At 36.1% G+C, this 19,696-nt stretch overlaps 1 protein-coding gene across 6 annotated transcripts in view; it reads right to left on the minus strand.

Annotated features, from left to right (window-relative positions):
• The window catches only part of Rnb (R and B), a 35,184-nt gene that overhangs the window by 13,977 nt on the left and 1,511 nt on the right, over nt 1-19,696 (minus strand). For 4 of the 6 annotated variants that reach the window (XR_011230477.1, XR_011230476.1, XR_011230475.1 and 1 more), the window contains exons 2-13: nt 19,148-19,296; nt 18,530-18,647; nt 17,516-17,733; nt 15,752-15,929; nt 14,448-14,679; nt 14,065-14,312; nt 12,380-13,918; nt 11,342-11,503; nt 10,395-10,519; nt 9,660-9,929; nt 8,794-8,938; nt 1,279-8,386 (exon numbers count right to left, since the gene is read on the minus strand). Coding sequence is in view for 1 of the 6 variants with exons in the window: in XM_045758994.2 (XP_045614950.2) it covers nt 7,586-8,386; nt 8,794-8,938; nt 9,660-9,929; nt 10,395-10,519; nt 11,342-11,503; nt 12,380-13,918; nt 14,065-14,312; nt 14,448-14,679; nt 15,752-15,929; nt 17,516-17,733; nt 18,530-18,647; nt 19,148-19,296 (4,185 nt within the window). In the remaining 5 variants the exon portion in view is untranslated. Of the gene's footprint in view, nt 1-503; nt 8,387-8,793; nt 8,939-9,659; nt 9,930-10,394; nt 10,520-11,341; nt 11,504-12,379; nt 13,919-14,064; nt 14,313-14,447; nt 14,680-15,751; nt 15,930-17,515; nt 18,048-18,529; nt 18,648-19,147; nt 19,297-19,696 lie in introns of those variants that run through there. The other 2 variants (XR_011230479.1, XM_045758994.2) reach the window with 2 other exon arrangements.

Here is a 19,696-nt window from a genome sequence, read left to right on the forward strand (position 1 = left end):
ATGATACGCTGCTCTGCCCTCTTATTCGAGTAAATTATTCAGTTAGATGGAGATTTCTGTCAGGTGCAAAACAGAAATTGTTGTTCTTTTTCACAACAACCTTGTTGTTGTGCACAAGGACCATGTACAGTATGTCTAACCATCCTGTGAGATGGGAGTATTAGATAAACTTATAGCTAGTTTTTTATCTACACTGTGTAATATTCCATATAGAATAGGGTAGCAGCACATTGCTGTGTATACCTAATCTTCTTAATAAAAAAAATCAGTAATAAAGATTTTAAATTATAGTTTGTATTATTACAAATACAGTACTGTATTATCCTTATTAAATCATGTTGACCATGGATCATTAAGATCTCATGTTGATATGTAATACAAGTCATATTTCTTTTGAACTGCTAATCCATGCTAATCATTCATTAAATTGTGCATTATGTCTCAATTTTTCACTTCCTTGGATATACTGTACAGTACAAAAAGATAGGATAAAAATAAACCAGTAATATTTCTTTCATTATATTTTTCATTTAAATAACTGCATCTATATTTTTACAGCTGACAGGATTTGTTTTACCACACAGGTGCATTATTTGTTAAAAAAAATTTGGTTTATTGTTACACACAATGGTGCTACATAGCCTTCCCAGCTTGGTGCCTTCTTTTAATACTTACTGATTAAAAAATAAATAATAAATACATTTTATTCAGGAAAAGTACATACAGTTGATTTACAAACATAATGTTGGATTTATAGACAGAGCTAGTACATACAATACCTAAAGCCACTAATACTCATAGCATTTCGGGCAAGGTGGGGGGAAAAAAAAGACTAAAACTTAATAGTATTCGGTATTAGGTATAAATTGTGTTGAAAGAAGGAATAAAAAATACAAAAAGGGGGTTAACATAGCATAAATCAGCAATTGCACATGTTGGTGAACAGCGTTGTTTAAAAAATAGCAAGACATGGGTTGACATTTAGGAGGTAAGTTAGGTTACATGGAGTTAATTAGGCAGTACTTGGTTTAACTCTTAAACTAGTTGAGAGAGGTACAGCCTTTGACATGATTCGGGAGGTCATTCCACATTCTGGGTCCCTTGATTTGTAGAGCACTTCTAGTTTGGTTACACACAGCCAAATTCAGTAACAGGAAGAGGTCTTGGACACAAATTTGTTCCATGCTAAATGTAGAGGAATCAGCTGAGTATTCCTCAAATAAAATAAGTTGCCTCAGCTTATAAGGTAAATAAAATAAGCATTTCTCAAATAAGTACCTGCCTCACCTCACTGCCTTACTGCTACATAGCCTTCCCGGCATGGTGCCTTCTTTTGACAATTACTTGTTCCACACCCAAATTGTATAACAGGAAGAGGTCTTGGACCCCTACTTCCCTCTCTCTTTTTTAATAGTCTATATAGTCATAATTATAGCTTTAAGTATTCAATGAATAAAGTTTGTGACATTTTTACCCTTCTCCTTACCTAACATCATTTGTGCAGCATAGTTTTATTTTATGTCTCACCCAGATTTAATTTCAAAATAAAACCAAAGTAAATAAATTAGAAATGGGTATGTATAGCTAAGGTACACCCTTACTACTAGGTGAACAGGGGCATTTGGTGATAGTAAATGATCCCATCAGGCAGGGCTCATCACCTTCTCTCATATTTCATGTTCACCAATGTTTATTTATTTAATAACTACGGGTATAATATCTTGCTATTATAAAACTAATTCTACTATCATCAAACACATATTTACTTCAAGTTTCAAGCAGAGAATGCATATATAACTAACACGAAGGATTCCTCTTCACTAGTTTCACCAGCTATAATATTTTGGTCATGTTCCAATATCATAAATCGATCCCAGTGTTATGTAGTAGAGAAAAAATGACTTGTATCCAGTTTACGTAAAGCTACGAGTGGTCGAAACCACACTTAAATCCCGGAATGAACTTACGAAGGTTTTTCCACTTAGGGTAGTTAATTGAATACGGACGTAGCCGCCACGAAGGTGCTAAGACGGAAAACGCTCTTAGCTAAGAGGAAAAACCTTCGTAAGTGCCTTCCTGAATCCGGCCCCAGGCTGGCCGCACCGCGCCTTGCGGAACGCGATGCGCAAATGTCTCTTCCTTCCCCCATCAGAAACTCCACCGCCTTTCGTTCAAAGGCAGTGGCCATTTATGTACATTCATTCATTCAAGTGTACATTCATCAATTTAGCAAATAATTCATCCTATCCTTACCCTTTCCAAGTACATTCTACTCATAATGACACAGTGCTTTTTCCCCGATTATCTTACCTTACTTCTTTTACACATAATATTCCTCAGAATATACTTACTGAATGTTTTTTATTTGTGACTATTTTCTTTTAATAAATAAAAAAACAAGGCCAACATAAGACCATCTATACTGTACATCCTTTAGTATACTGCTAGGTAAATAGCAGTTTAACAAAAAACATTGATAACTTAAGCATAAATGGTTTAATAATTATCATCCTTAAAATACATCACCTACTTGGTATATACTCAAAATAAATTTAGTTTAGTTGTGAGTCATGTGTAAACCGTTTTTCATTCATAAACAGGGTTTGGCAAGTGCATGGAATGGACTTTAGGTGTTTGTTTGGAGGACGGGCTGACCAAACCACACATCAGAAAGTGAAAGAAACAACATTTGGTCCATCCTGGACCATTATCACCACTTGCTTTCCCTAGCCGCTTCACTTCTGCCCATCTTTTCATAGGTCTGCATCTCCACCTTCTACCTGATGTAACACTATTGTATGTCGTCTTCACTTTATTAGCATTTTATTGTGAAAAAAGTACTTTTTGTCTTTCCTCATCCCATACTGTGTTTTTATTCTTAATCATCTAATACAAAAAATATTTTGCTATCTATTTGCCAAATGTCCCCCCCAAAAAAATGCATGAATGACTGTTTAATACCCCTTTGTACAAATATCCTGCACTCTAAAACAACTGCTTTCATTTATTATTTCCCCCTTCCCACTTTAATTGGGGAAGGTAAGACAATAGACCAGAGAAAAATAAAGCACTGAATGTAATAAAATGTTCTCCTTTGGTGTAGGTTGTCATTACCTCCCTGAGCTACCATTGAGGACATGGGTTCCAACTAAGGAAACAAAACTGCCAAAAAACAAAATTCGCTTCTGCAAACAGAGTGGTAGATGGAACAAGTGAGAAGATAATGGAGGCCAAACCCCAAGTAGTTTCAAAGAGTTATATGACAAAGAGTACTGGGAAGACGGGACACCACAAGCGTAGCTCTTGGCCTGCAACTACACCTTGGTAGGCACCGTAATTACTGGTCCAGCCAAGCTTCCAAGACTCGTTCTTGTCTACCAGGAGTTGGGACTAGAATCTGGCTCTACATATCAGCCAAAGGATTAGATAAGGTTAAAAATATACAAAATAAATCTATAACTCATCCATTTGTTGTACAGAATACACATTATACAGCATCACAGATAAACAAGCACACCACTCCAGCAATCAACAACAGCAACACCCCCCCCCATTTCACTAAAACCGGGTGTACACTACTATTTACTCTAGTGAATGGTATAATGCAGCACAAATACACATTCACTCACTCCCCCCATTAGAAACGGCAAGCAAACAGCCCTTTTTTCCTTACCCAATATTCCATGCATTGTTCATAAACAATGCATGAGATGCATTACCCCTTCCTCACATACTGTGCATGTCCATTTTCTCATAATAATAATAAAACACTCTAATTCTACACAACACTGTTATAAATCTCTACTTCCCCCATTGCTGCCCCTTACTGTCCTATCACCTATATATTTAACTACAATGAAAAGTAAAATCCTGAAATTAGTGAACAGATTTACATCTTGGGATCAGTGTAGAAACCAGTTTGGTTATTCAGCGCACTGTTTTCACCAAATCCACTCAAAATAATATTACACTAAAAATGCAACTCTTCCAAAATACAAAAACTAAATAAAAAGATTTACTACATAACTGTGTTTTTCTAAACTCAAATGTTTAATTACTTAATGACGAGAAAACCTTTTCCAAACAAATTATTTTTGGATTGAAGTATATTGGCAGAACATGTACGCCAAAATATGATTACACGATTACTGTACCTCCTAACAATTTGAGAAGAGCATATTTCTCTAAGTGTTGTTTTCAAAAATCAACTCGTGGTTAGCATGCATCTGTATATATACACACACAAATAAAAATATACCCAGATGAATACACTGAAATATTTCATTTTTACTATTCTCCTACAACTTTATCCAGTTTCAGCAGTCAATTTTTAATTGCCTTTTTTTTCTGCCACTTTCCCATTATGATAGGGATTTGGCCTGCTTGCAGGAGAAAGCAGGTGTCAAACTATCAGAAGCGTATGGAGGGTTCAACCCTACTTGTTCAGTAACTACTGAACAAGTAGGGTTGAACCCTACTTGTTCAGCGTGTGTATCCAAATGGTGTGTATCCATTTTTGGATACACACCAAAAATGGCAATATAGTGATATGCAATTATCTATGCAGTAGTATTGATGAATAAACTTTTTAAGCTCTAACTATATACATGTACTATACGTCTACATCACATAATCAGACCATCCTTAGTAGGTCATACCTAAACAACATTCACTTAGACCAGAAGGCTATTGTAAAATCACTGGTAATAAATTGAAGGATTGTGCCCAAAACCCTCTATTTGTATTGAAACAACATTTAACATGCAAAACAGAATCTATCAAAATACTGTATTACTAAAATAATCACAGCTTATTCCAGTAATATTCCTGGTAGTTAAGAACGTAAAATAAGCTGCACATAATGAAAATAACATACGGAAAAAGACTAACTGATATGCAAATCCGCCTGAAACTTAACTCCAAACAAAATTCTTAATTTTTTTTTTTACACTGCAAGACCAACCTTGTAACCAATTTGTGTTAACATGATATAGTAATAAAGTATCTTGCAACAAACTAAATTTAGTATATATTTTAAGCTTGTAGAACAGTAGTTTCCCTATGATAAATTAAGATTCCCTGCATTTAGCCACTAAATTTATAAATCTAGTCTTCTAATAGCCAATGCCTTTGCTAAACACACACCAGTAATGATGCAGAGAATTGCTGAATCAAGAGTAAACATTACAGATAGCATGTCACTTGTAAGGCCTTTGACAAATCTAGCAAGCAAGCAATTATCAAAAGAAGGCACCAAACCGGGAAGGCTATCTAGCACCATCAAATGTGCGGAATAATCAGAGGGCGCTAAATATCACCAAGGATGCCAATACGAGAACAAAAAAACGCACAAGGCGAACGTTAACAAAAGTATCCGAGTCACCAAGAATTCTATTGAGGGACAGGTGACCGCGAGGGGCAGTTGGAAAGCAAGACACACATGCTCTATCTAGCAAGCAAGCTTACAATAGAAAAGAGGGGCCAGGGGTTATGCTCACCATCATTCATATACTTCTTAGCAAAACCCCATTTGCTAAATAAAAACTATATATATATTGTAGAATATTTATAGATTCTTTTTGATGATTTGGTAATGTTTAATGACTGCATATTTTATTCAATGCCTTCTAACGTTATTATTTTTTCCCCAGTTATGAGTTTAGTTTCTGGATTCCGTGTGCGAGGCAAGCATGATTGGTATTATCGGTGCAGCACTTGTACATACGTTCATAAAAGTTCAAACATATGCACGAGTATCATTGCAATAACACAGCCAATGTTCCCTCCACACAGACAAGCAGGAAGAAATGCCTTTCGAACAACTATACACAAACTTATTATCTATGAAGAAATAACTTGTATATAATACAATAACTTGTATTTGATACAAAATAAAGATAGTGAAGATAGATCAAACACAATCAAGGAAAATAATATCACAGCCTCACATGATAAATTAATTCAGTACTTACAAAAATATGAACTATAACTTCTTTAATTCTTTGCTTCTCTGACCTGACCTTTAACATTTCCATTTACTTATTTTCCCTTCAGATGCTAGACACACTTCCTGGCTTGGTGCCTTCTTTTGATAATTACTTACTTCTTTCCCTTCAAATGCAGTTATTCAAGTTTTTCTCCTTAATTTGATAAAGCAGTGATGTAACATATCTAATAAAGTCTAATTCTCAACTTGGCATGTCTCTACTTCATTGTCAGCATCAAGCATTCTGAACAATCAAAAAATTGAGTAGAGAACAACTTCATATCTTTATGAAAGTAAACATTTTTACAGTTATTCCCTTCAGCAGAAAGAACATCGATGTTTATCTTTCTTATACCATACTGTATTGTAAAATAAATTGTAAATTAAGTCTTAAAAATATGGCTTTCTTCACATAAGTTTGGCCTTCTATAGTGATGTTAATCTTCACTGCTTACAAAAATAAACCATTTAAAAGAAAAATCATCTTCCAATTTTTAAAGGATGCCAAAAGTTAAGCTCATCAAATACTTTGGCAATAACACACATCAAATTTTCCAGTTACAACAAAAATTTAACCTTGATGTAAAGCTGTGAAAAATTCAAGGTCATAAGATAGTTTGTAAAGTCTGAATATTTAATAAGAGCTAAAACTCATTATAACTAATTTAAACTATTTATATTTTTCATAATCTAAAAGGATAATGTAAGTACTCTCTTAAAGGAGGAAGTGCAGATTTAATGCCCATGGGTCAAAGAAAAAACATGGTAGCTTCAAACATTTCAAATTTTATATCAAAACCGTTCATCTATATATGTATTAAAGAATGTGGTGGCCATCTTGAGGTTATCACGAGATGATTTCGGGGCATAACGTCCCTGTGGCCCGGTCCTCGACCAGGCCTCTATTTTGTTACACACCCCCAGGAAGTAGCCCATAGCAGCTGTCTAACTCCCATGTACCTATTTACAGCTAGGTAACTGAAGCATCAGGGTGAAAGAAACTCTGCCCATTTGTTTCTACCTACACCAGGGATCGAACCTGGAACCTCAGGACTACGAATCCGAGGTGCTGTCCACTCAGCTGTCAGGCCCTCAATTGGCTAAGACAATTTAGAAAAAAAAAAAAAAGATAAATGTAGTTGTATATCAATGTAACTGGGTCCATTTTTTAACACAACAGAAATTCCAAGAAAAACAGAAAATATAATACCGGGTTCAAGTTACTGGGACACTTTATCATCATTGTAAAACAAACAAAAATCTGAGCCAGTTTAAAATGATTGTACAGCTTGCATGCAGTGAATCCATCAACATAGACAGAATTTACATAGATAACAAACAAAAGTAAACAAGATTTTCAGTTATCTTACTGTTAACTTTACAAAACTATTCATACAATTGAAAACTTTAATCAACCTGGTTCCCATTATTAGCATAAGTATGGCTAACTAGAAACTCAGAATATTGTAGGTTTAACAATTTTACCAATTATTTCAAACTTCCATTACATAAATGAAAAAAAGTGAAAATGCTATGTACAAGAATATTACATAATAAATATAAACTTTTGAAGGAATCTGCTTTGCTTTCTGCAGACACTTAACAAAGCTTTGTATATACACTTTCACTAACCATATACAAGGAAAGTGACTGATCACAGGTGCAAACTAATCTATTCATGTCCAAAGGATGGTGAATGATCATACGAATATTATGATCAATGTCTTTAGAATGGCTTGACTGAAAGAGTTCTTTCATCCAACGAGCTCTTTTCCATGTCTTCATTGGTCTAACAAGAACGGTACAAAGTGCCTGCAAAATTAAATTCTCGTCAATATGTCCCACACCACTCTCAAAAATCTTGAGAATATCTTCTCCATCACTTATTGAAGCCATCATTTTAAACACAGCATAGGCATGTAAATGTTTCACAAAGTACATCTGGGATATGAACACAAGATCTATGTACGCTGACATGTTACCACTGTCCATCACATCGCACCGACATCCATATATAAAATGAATTAACATTTCCAGCGCTGCCTTGTTTGTCAATGGCATTTTAACGTACGAACTGCCACTCTCAACAAATGATCCCATTAACATGCCCCTCAGTACCTCGTTCTTCTCGGACAGAAATTCCCTATTAGCCGATATTGTGCTACCGTCATCCAGCTTGAATATCACATCCTTAACCTTATCATTTTCCCATTTGCACTCTTTGGTTTTAATTTCCTTCGATTCCGAAGAATTGTTGAAAAAAAATGAACTGTCCAGTGTGTAATTGAGCTTCTTGTCCTTATTCTGTTGCATCCTGATATGTTCAGCAACTTCCTCAGGTGTGTGCTTTCCTTGATGCAAACACACAGTACACATGACAGGCTTGTACTGATTATCCAGCTGTGGAGAAAAATTAGGTGTCACCAAAAAAATAAAAACCTTATTAATTATTTAGCTAATGACAACTTGATGCCCAAAAATTTAAAGCCAACTCTACATTATAGTGACCAAGTCTACATTATAGTCACTAGGATGATGACAAGTCAAAATGCTACAATACAAACAGTGTTCAGTTTGCATGGGAAATATTTTTCTGACAACAACAACAAAAAGTAAGAACAATTTGGATACATTACTAATACGCATTCCACTTTCCAGCAACAAATTCGTCACATAATGAAATCCAAAATGCTTCATACGAGCAGTTCTGTCTGGATTCCCCAAAGGTCTGGGTTAGTGGGGTTCAGATTATAGCAAGCTCTTAAGAGTTCAATAAGCATAAAGAATAATGAGCTAACTAAATTTACCTGAAGTGTTGTGGCAAGTCTTGAGATGGCTGCTGTTGCATACATGTAGCTCGCTTCATTGGGAGGTTTCTCGGAATGTAGGATATTCATGATTACATCCAGTGTTGGGTGACATACCATGAAGTCATGCAAAAGTTTTGGGCACCTGTAAATTAAAGATTGATTTAAAACTAATCAAAACAAGAATAAATGTTCATACATGACATACAAACATGGATGAATAGTGTATGATTACCAAACCACACATCAGAAGATGTGTGGTTTTGGTAATGAGGACGTTTTGGTCCATCTTGGACCATTATCAAGCCTTTCAACGAGGGGGAGGGGAATGTGAACATTCCCCTCCCCCCCTCACACAATCACATTCCACTCACAGCTGTAAAAAATCTGTCAATTCTGTCTACGTCCTGGGGCATGCCCCAAGCCCTAAATCCAAGGCCAATTTTGGACCTAACTGAGAGATATTTAGAAAGATGCACCCCCAGCATAATTATCTAACCCCCTTTATCACACAAGATACGATGCCATTTGCATCACTTAATTTTGGGCAATGTTGGAGCCACGTCCCAGCATACATTAACATGGAACACTGCATAGTGATTAGCTTAAAAAAAAATATTATATTCATTGTCATCAACATAAACCAGTTTCCCTATTTTTTAAAGTTTGAGCAATGATGATTTTCAACATTAAGAGTTACTTCCTTAACAACTTATTAATAAACATATTAATAATAAATTACACCGGCATAACAGGCATTAATAGGGAGCCTGTTTAGACACTTCTAAAATAACCATATAGCATATACATCAAGAATATATACAGTACTAGTATTTTTATCATACCCAAAATTAAAAAAATGTTACCTTGTTACATGCGGAAGTGCCATTATGCATCCCTCTCTCAAACTGTGAGCGCGTGCAGGATGGAGCCTGTTCGAGACTTCACACTGTCCATACTGATGAACATGGTTGAAAAAGTTCACCATCTGATCAAGAAAGGCCACAGCTCCGTCAGAGAGTATGCGACACTGAGAACAGCCGTTTGGGGACTCAGGGTCTCCTGCCTCACCCAGTTCAACTCCCACGAATGGAATGAAGAGACTATCTAGGAGAGGCTGGATACACAAAGGGTTTCTGTCAAAATAATTCACAAGATATTAGACACATCTAAAAGACAGAAATAATGCTGCAGTTTTTTATTGTTGTACATAAAAAGCTTAATATGCTTTAATATAAATACAAAAAGCTTAATTGATTACATCAAACACCCTCAATTTTATGTAAACCAAGTGATTGACCATTTCATTAATAGCATTTGACTTTTGAACATTCAAAATCATCAGAAAGATGAACTCTCCATATCCATCATCATAATTTTGTGCCTCATTTACTATATAATTGATGTCAATTCCATTCATCATTCATTCAATTCCTATCACTGCATCCTTGAAATAAAACAAATTTGCTGAAGGCAATGTTGTATCAAGCATGAATAGGTCTAAACTTAAAAAGCTGCCACAAGTCTTGTATCAATAAACAGCACTAAAAATAAGCAAAACACACATGTTGTATCAATTATTTCAACAACAGTTATCTTACCTGGCAATTGTAACCAACATTCGTGTTGCTGACTTATGGATGACTTGTACATTAGAGAGGTAAGTCACGATACGAGGCACAAATTCTCGGCACACTGGATTTATTGCCTCCTTTACATTTGCAACCTATGGAAAAGAACATAAGAATAAAGGAAAACATAAGAATAAAGGATAATGCAAAAGGCCTTTTTTTTCTTTCTTTCCCTATATGAAGCAGCTTCAAATTACAGCAGTCCCTGTGGCGCAGTGTTAAGACACTCGGCTGGCGCTTCGCAAGCGCTTTGGCCTTGGTTAGTATCCTGGCTGGGGAGTGTTGACCAGGTGTCAATCCTTAACTGTAGCCTCTGTTCACTCAGCAGTAAATGGGTACCTGGGCATAATCTAAATGGGGCCTAACAAGTGCAAGATAAAGCCAAGAAATAATATTATATGTATTACAGTATTCCTAACACTTCTAGAAATGAATCTTGGTATCGGACTTTCTTTATACCATACATTTGTACATTGATTTTTCGGCTAAAGAGTAACAATAATCACGACTCTCAGAACCTTTTCACATTCATATTTCGTAATTTTAACATTATCTGGCTGACATCTTAACTATTATTGTAAACTAGGCTCAGAGCCACACAGTTTTCAGTATTAAACTGCATATGCTAATTTTTCATCTACTTTAAATATCTATCTGCAGTTGACATTGTAGTGATTTTGTGTCTTATGAATTTACTTCTCTTCCCCAATTTTTTGTATTATCTAGTGTCAATTCCAGGTTGAAATAAGTTTTTTATTAGAGCTACTTGGTAAAGCATTAAATATTGCATATCAAATTATGAATTCTAGGCAGCTTACAAACTACAGGACTCTAGCTTAATTAAATTTTTCACCTTAATACAATAAATTATCCAAATTACACAAATATTACTTATTCAGACTTCAGTGTTTTCTTACCTGTCCAATAACACGAACCACCAATTCGAGCAGCTCCAAACTTTGAATCTCTTTAGTGGTCAGATCAGAATACGCCGACGTAGAGCAAACACTGCTGTCTCTACGATCAGGACAGGTTTGTCGCTGATCAACCTGCTGGTCTTCCGGCCCCATTTCTACCACCTAGAATATTAAGGTGCAAGAAAACAATTAATAATACAAGTAATATTCTTCCCTACACTGCTTAATTATTCTAAGGCATGCTCCCCACACTTTAAACTGGAGAAGGAGGCCAACTATATATAATTTTTTTTTGTTTAAGGTAATTTCTGTAATACCAGAGCTGGTCAAATAAGCCTAATAGTAGGCCTCTACAGTACAAGGTTGTACTTGCATGCTTAAATCTGGTCGATTGTTATGTACCATCAAGCAGGCCGTTCTAAGTGGAAACATCTCTCAAGAGATCAGTCATAGTTATCTTTTACACTTCCAAGACCACTCTAGAAATACAAAAACCACTAGCAGTCAGCAAAATTATTTAGTTTTGTCATTAGCCACCTTAACTTTTATTCTTGCCCTTCAGCCCAAATGAATTCTCACTTTCTATTCCATCATTCAAAATAGATTTTTCCATGAAGTCACATTTCACCTACTCTCATGCATCTATAAATAACACCTCTATAGCCTTTATCAAGTACTGTATTATGTACAATTCTACTTCAAGACCAAGGCACAAAAAAATAAACAAAATATCTAAAAGAATATCTGTCATGGTGGGAGAGAATATCTGCCAGAAATGGGATTAAAGCAAAGCAATATTAAGCAGACGATGAGTCACAATAACGTGGTTAAAGTATGTTGACCAGACCATACACTAGAAGGAGAAAGGGCGAAGTCGTCCCTTCTCCTTCTAGTGTATGGTCTGGTCAGCAAAGCAATATTAATTTCAGTACCTTGCATGGCATTCAAATATGAACAAAGAGTCATTATTGTAAGAAAATATTTTAAATGTCATATGCACTTTTAAAACTATGAACAATGAAATGATTATTATCTAACCTCCACTGTGCTATAGGCTTCATTCTTAGTCTCTCCCACAGGATAGCTGATTTGACGTTTGACAAGCCCTCTCTTCCTCACACGAAACTTGATTTGGTTAAGACGTATAAAAGGAGATTTACCTCCATCGGCTCCTGTTAGTGCCCCTTTTCCTGCTTCCTTTTCTGAAGACACAATGCCTGAAGATAACTGACATTCATCCATTTCAACTTCTCTGCTGGAAAGAATGTTTGTATTTTTCTCAAGAGGTTCTTTAATGTTCGACATTTCTGACTCGCATTTTACTTTCTTCCCATGAGGTGTACCTACAGTTAAACAACTCGGACTAGAATCTCTCGACCTTTTTCCAACTGTAGGGCTTATGACTAACTTTTCATCAATATCTTTGGCAAATTCTTGCGTATTATTTGTAAATGAATCATCAACTAACCTCTCTCCAATATTTGGTACAATACTGCTGGCACCTCCCTCTTGAGTATTATCATCATCAGTGCTGATTAAATTTTCCTCTTCAAATATATCTGTTTCTTCTTTGTTGTCCTCATGATCGTCATGACCCTTTGCATCAAGTATAGAAGGGGAGAATCTTCCATCATCATCTGAATGCTCTATTTCAGCCTCATCATTGTACTCCCAATCTAAAGGAAATTTAATTGGCGATGTGGAGCGACGTGGGGAGCGGATCAAGGGAGAATGTGGCGGTGATGAATATGGAGACGTTGGAGCTGATGAAGAAACAAAGTCAATAGGCCAAGGAGGTACATTCAATACATTACTCTGAAGAGAAGAGCCACTTGGAGGTGAAAACTGTGGCAATTCACCACGTTCCTGAGCTGGAGACCACGTAGGGGAACACTGACTTGATCCTGAGCCAGAATGATTACTTCGTGGGGAACACGACAAACTTCCAGGACTCTTTGGATTATAGTAGTCAGGAATTCCAGGACTTCGAGGGTTATTTAACCAATAGCTCTCTGAAGAACCAGCACCAAAGGCATCAACTGAGATTTTGGTGCACTCTCTGGCATGTGAATTACTAGGTAATGACTTCTGCTGGAAGATCTCCATGTGTGTTTTAAGTTGTTTAGCTGTTACATGTGATGTTAATTCTTCACCACTGGAAGAGCTGGGAGTTGGATCAAGCACTTCACTTTGAGAAGTTCTAGATACACTATTTGAGGAACCCTTAATCATAGGCTCTGGTGAGGTAGGAGAAACCTGCGGAACACTTTCATTAGGATTAATGCACTTTTTAACTACATTGCAATCTCCATTTCCTTTCACTCTCTGAACTTGGATCTTTTCACCATTTACCTCATTTCTTTTCATATCATCCTTTTTACTATTATCCGAATCTTCTATAATTTTTTCTTCATTTTCTTCCATTTCATTTTCCATATCCGAGGAGTCAGTCTTAAGTGTGTGAACGCAGCTTCCTGGTTTGGAGTCTCTGCGTACCTTCCTGTACTCAGCCATTAGCTCATCAAACTGTTCAGCAAGTTGGGGCAGAAGTTTGGCAGCAAGAAAGTGCTTTAGAACCTGTAAATTAAGAGAATCACTTATAAATGAGAAGCTGAACATTAGGATAATACTGCATATTTTCAGTGACATTCTCAATAAATTGAAATATTATGTCATTAATGAATGAATAAACTTCATAACAGTGATAAGAAACAGAAACCTACTGTATCTTTAAATGAGTAATTGTACTCTACACCAAGTATGGCTTTCAAGATAGCTGGTCGGAGTTTTTCGTGATGGCGATGAGTGATCAAGAGAGAGACGAGCATCGCTGCACCTCCACACTCTAGCAACTGCATCCAGGCCCTTCCCATAAAAGTTGGGGGCTCAGAAAGTGTGCCATGTGCAAAGTTGCTACATTCACTTGGTCCTTCACAAAACTTGCAGAGTGCCAATATAAGCTTCTCCTCTTCTGAAACCCAAAAGTAACTTCAGTAATACAAAGCTCCTGTGTCATAATATTTATTATTTTTGCAGATTTATTATGATAATTCCATGAAAAGGCATCCCATCAAATCAATCAAATTAATTATACCATCTGACTTACCAATGCTATTCACTCTTCTATTCTGAATCTCGGTCAAAATGATTTTAGGAGCACGAGCAGTGCAGAGACGATCAATAACATCGACATCCAGATAATCTCGTTTGTATGTGGTCTTCTCAAAACACGTCTGCACTATGTTTAAAATGGTTCGCAGAATACACTCGTAAATTTCCAAATCTGGGCTGGCCGACATTTTTGACACCGTCATCATGTTATCAGTCCCTTCCATTATCTGAAAGATGTTTATTATTATTATTTGGTATTAGATGATAACAGAAATATTGCCCACAACATGGAATGAAATACATTGAAAGCTAACAAAAGGGATAGTTATAATTAAAAATATCAGCGCCTTTGAATGGACACAAGAACTGAATTACTAGTGCAATCTGGGCTTCAGAAAAGATAGGATACTCATGTTATTATAGCTGTTCAATGGTTTTACAAAGTAATAAAAGAGGCCTAGGCAAGCAATATACAATATTCCAGTTGGAAGTAATGGAAAGTTAAAAGGGGAGATTTGAAAGTGAAAATACTGCAAGGTGTAACTACAGTGAAGACACTGTTCTGATGGAAGGAACTTCCAAGAGTATATTAATGCATATGGGGATAAAAAGAACTAGCAAGTATATGTAAATTATATAAGTAATAATAATGATAAATAGATGTTGAAAATGTTTGAGAAAGGGAGTCAAAATAGCAGGAGTTGTGATGATAAAAAAAATCTGGAGAGTTTAGAATTTGTAAATATGAGAAGCAATCTTAGTATAAAAGGAATGAATACTGTAAATAGATAACTGAAATAATATAAGATGAATCCCCCCAGATGAACAAAATTCAGTAAAAATACAATATGAATACAAAATTTACTGCTTTTGAAAAAATATTCAAACTGCAATAAAACTAAAGTATTCTTTAGTGAATTAGTGTTGTTAAGATTATATTTAACTTATAGTTCCTCTTTTATATGACAACAAAAAATTAATTCTAGAGATTGGCATTGCTACGAGTCTGCAAGGCAAGGAGATATCAACTGGATACATCCTTTAATATCTAACCTCACATATAAGCTCTTCATACACAGTACTGTATGCATCATAAAGCATTAAAACTTCCTCTATAATGCCAGATAAACACATTACATAAAATTAAACCCATAGTGCATAAAATATTGTTAACATTCAACATTTCCTTACCTTTTTTTTTTTTAGTTTATAGATTATGACGAAACTAACTCAAGTTTACACTTTATTGGCCGATTTAAAGACTACTCTTAATTCATCCTTCCTTACTCAGCAGCTTACCTGACTCACACATGCTGGATGGGATACCCGTGAGAAATGAGCTATGGCCTTTATGGTAGAACGTAGAAGATCAGAACTCGGTGGATTTGTAGCAGAACCAAATCCAGCAGAGCAGATGTGCAGGATGCCCTTACTCATCACAATCTTTTGGCAGTGCTCCCCATTGTTGGCCAACATCCTGAATGAGAAATAAATTCTTAGGACTTCATGCTTGTTCATGTTTAATACCCAACAGTACTGTACTGTTGACCCAATATTACATAACTCCAAATGGCCACAACATTCTTCTGGCCATGGCGATTCATGCAAACTTTCCTCCACCCCCTGTACAAACCACATGTATATCTACTGTGTTCTGAGTAAGTTGTCAACCCTGTATATTTTATATTGTTGAGTATTTAGTACAAATGAGAGTGCAATCTTAGTACTGTACTAAAGTTTATCCATATATGAAATCCTAAACATGACTAATAAAGTTTATCTCTAATTACAAATAGAATAATCACACGAAATGTGTCCAGCCAACCAATTCGGAAGTACTGTATCGACAAGAAGGTGGGGAGAAAATCATATTGCAATTAGCTTACAGAAAATTATTTAACCTGCAGCCAACATCAGAGACAAGGTGATTTCATCTTGGCTGTGTATAGTTATTTTCAATTTTTACCTAGTAACAAGTCTTGTGGCTGAATTGTGTGACGACATAAAATAAAAGTGCTTGGGCTATCCTGAAAGACTTTGTGAGACTTGTCAGTGCCTATTATTCAAGATACCTCTAGAAGAAACAGATATAGATACTAATAATTTATTCAGACACAGACTCTAGCCAACAGACAAACTATTGAGAAGAGAAAGGCATGGCAACATACCCCTGAGAGAGAACTTTGTGGAATTAAGTTGATAATTATGAAACACCATTACCCCTGGAAAAGGGAGAGCTTTCTGCCATCTCCTTTAGATGGTGCAGAGCATGATGTGCACGTCACTAGATCAATCTGTTACACACTGCTAAATGTGGCTAGCACATTCATTATTTAGTTGGCAGTGTGAACAACCTTGCTTTGGCAAGGTGTTCTTTGATAAACCAAACAGGTTCCCTGTGCCTGACAATGGAATGCCATTTGAAGGTTACATGAATGGAGTCAACGCGATAGAGAAGCAGAAAGGATACTTCAGAATTCCACAACATTGAACTATAGTTAAGTAGAAGTGTGTGGAGAATTAACAAACCTGATAAATCTGGGTTTGTTTCTCTAAGTTTAACCAGGCCAAATTTGGCTAAAAGATAATGCATTAAGTAAATATGAAAAGCACCTTTCTACACAGATTACTTTGTTGCTTCCCAAAGGGAAGGATCCACTGTGCCATATATGATCAGGACCATGCACAGTCAGACTGATATTTTGGCACTAACACCAATAACAACTTCTCAAGCATCCCTGCAGGGTCATTAAATACACTTAAGAAGAAAACTGGAGAACAACAAAACCCAACACAGAATGACTGACAGAGGTATCATTCATAAAACCAAAAGCATTTCTGAACAATCCCTTGACATAACAGGAGACCACTAAAATTGGAGTATTTACTAACTTGCTTGGGCACCTGCACTGACTGCCAGCAAGTGGCTGCATTGTACACAACCTATAGATTCCCAGATCAAAGTCACGTTGAATAAAAGTTGAATAAAGTTGCCCCGTATAATATGGAATAACTGTACTATATACAGTGTAATGCAATACAAATTATGAAAAGCTCAATTACCTTAAGTTCCTAATAGCATGTATCTTGGTCTCATCTTCCTTACACTTCGTTAGCATCTCAATGACTACATCAATTGCATTCAGCTTAAATAATACATCACAGCTGGATTTGTGCTGTGCCTGGTTAGCTATTGTCTTGCATGCACGCACCTGTAGGGACTCTGACTTGGCACATTTCAGTACATTTAGTAGATGAGTTATGCCACCAACATTGTATACCTGAAAGTGTAGAGAATGCATTAACTAATCTGTAGTTAAAAAGGAGACTGTGCTCTTAAACTTTATAATTACATAACACAAATGAAGCATTGACTAATGAAATGCCCTTTTTCTGGTGGAACCCTCAGAATGATTGTTTCCTAGCTGCCTTGGGTATATTATCAATTCTCAATCTCTCTTCACTTCAGAGAGAGAGAGGCAGATTCTGATCCTATCTCCCTGTAGGCAAGGACAGGTCTCCGAGGCCTGGTGCTGGTTGGTACCAAGGGCTTGAACCAATACTTAGTTCAAGGAGTTACTGACGGAAGGCCCTCCTGGAAAACCCCACACAACAAATACTGTAGTGTTCTTGAATTAGAAAAGCATTTACAATAAATTATGTTTTAAGAACTAATATATTCCAAAAAATACAATGCTTTCATCTTTTGAATTGAACATAAGCTTCCCCCATTTTAAAATAATTTTATGTACCTGTACACTAAATATTTTCATTATAGATACAAAAACAGTAAAGGTAGTCTAGCATTTTTCCATACCTTCAAATAAACTGCTTTTATACATATCCCACCATCCCAGCACATTCCCCAGACCTGACTCAGATCCAGCCACCACCCACCAAGCAACACATACACAACTTTTACACACACACACACACACACCACCCAGTGCCCTACACACTGCCTTCCACCCATCCACACACTGCCCTCCACCCATCCACACACTGCCCTCCACTAATCCACATAAAGTAACAGATTCAAAGCAAGGATAACTTGACTGTCAAAAGGGAGAAACTCACTTCACTTCTGACTGCTTCATCTGCGCAGCAGCCACTCAAGATACTCAGAGATCCATTAAGAATGTCTTCATTTGGTCGTTGAATTAGTTTCAGTGTCTGTGGAACTAGGCCAAGGCTCCTGCATAATATAACATTTTGTTAAGTATTGAAATAAAATAGCTCATTTGTTTCATATTAAAAAGCTCGAGAATCTTGCAAAAATTTATGCCATAAAAGGTAAAATAAATAAATATTTTAAATGTTACTAAATAAATAAGTAAAATAAATATAAAATAAATACACGAAGCAGTTACGCAAGCACTTACGAACCTGTACATCTTTTCTCAATCTTTGGCGGCTTTGTTTACAATTATTAAACAGTTAATAAGCTCCAAAGCACCTGGAGGCTGTTTATAACAATAACAACAGTTGACTGGGAAGTTTTCATGCATGTAAACTGTTTAATAAATGTACCAAAGCTGTCAAAGATTTAGGAAAAATGCACACGTTAGCAAGTACTTGCGTAACTGCTTCGTGAATCTGGCCCTAGATCCCTGACCAACATACAAACGGAAGCCAACCAGAATGGATTCAATTTTTGTACTCGCCATTTTATTTTTGTCTGGTGCCACAACTTACCGGAAAATCCCCAGATTGTCTTTGCTTGTCAGTAACCTTTTCTTGATTTCTCGTAAACCTCTGACAACTTTTTCATTAGAGCTGGATCGGAGAAGGTTGAATAAAATTTTAGCCTTCTGCTTGTCCATTTCAAGAATATTTCGAAGTCCCTGTAATAGAAAATGATTAAAAAAATCCTTGCTTTGACTTCACCTGATTCTTTAATCAGGTATATATACATTATAACATTTATTCATGGCATAAGATAAACATTAAAGGAAAAACAAATAGTGGATACCTTTAAGCACTTAAAGCACAGTATATGTTAGCACATAATACTTTTGTATAGCTTCACATACACAAGACAAAAAAACATTTCCAAAATATACTTGGGCATCAAAAATGTGTTTTTACAATGGTTCTACAAACTCAAACCCAAAATACAGAGTTAAATGCCTGCAGAAGGACGGAAGCGCTTAAGTAGCATTTACTTTCACTCGATGCCTCTGTTCACTTAGCAATAAACAAGAACCCAGGCATTCAGCAACTGTTGAGGGCTACATTTTTGAG

The sequence above is a fragment of the Procambarus clarkii genome, chromosome 35 (genome assembly GCF_040958095.1).
Source record: "Procambarus clarkii isolate CNS0578487 chromosome 35, FALCON_Pclarkii_2.0, whole genome shotgun sequence".
In the NCBI taxonomy this organism is placed as follows: Eukaryota; Metazoa; Arthropoda; class Malacostraca; order Decapoda; family Cambaridae; genus Procambarus; species Procambarus clarkii.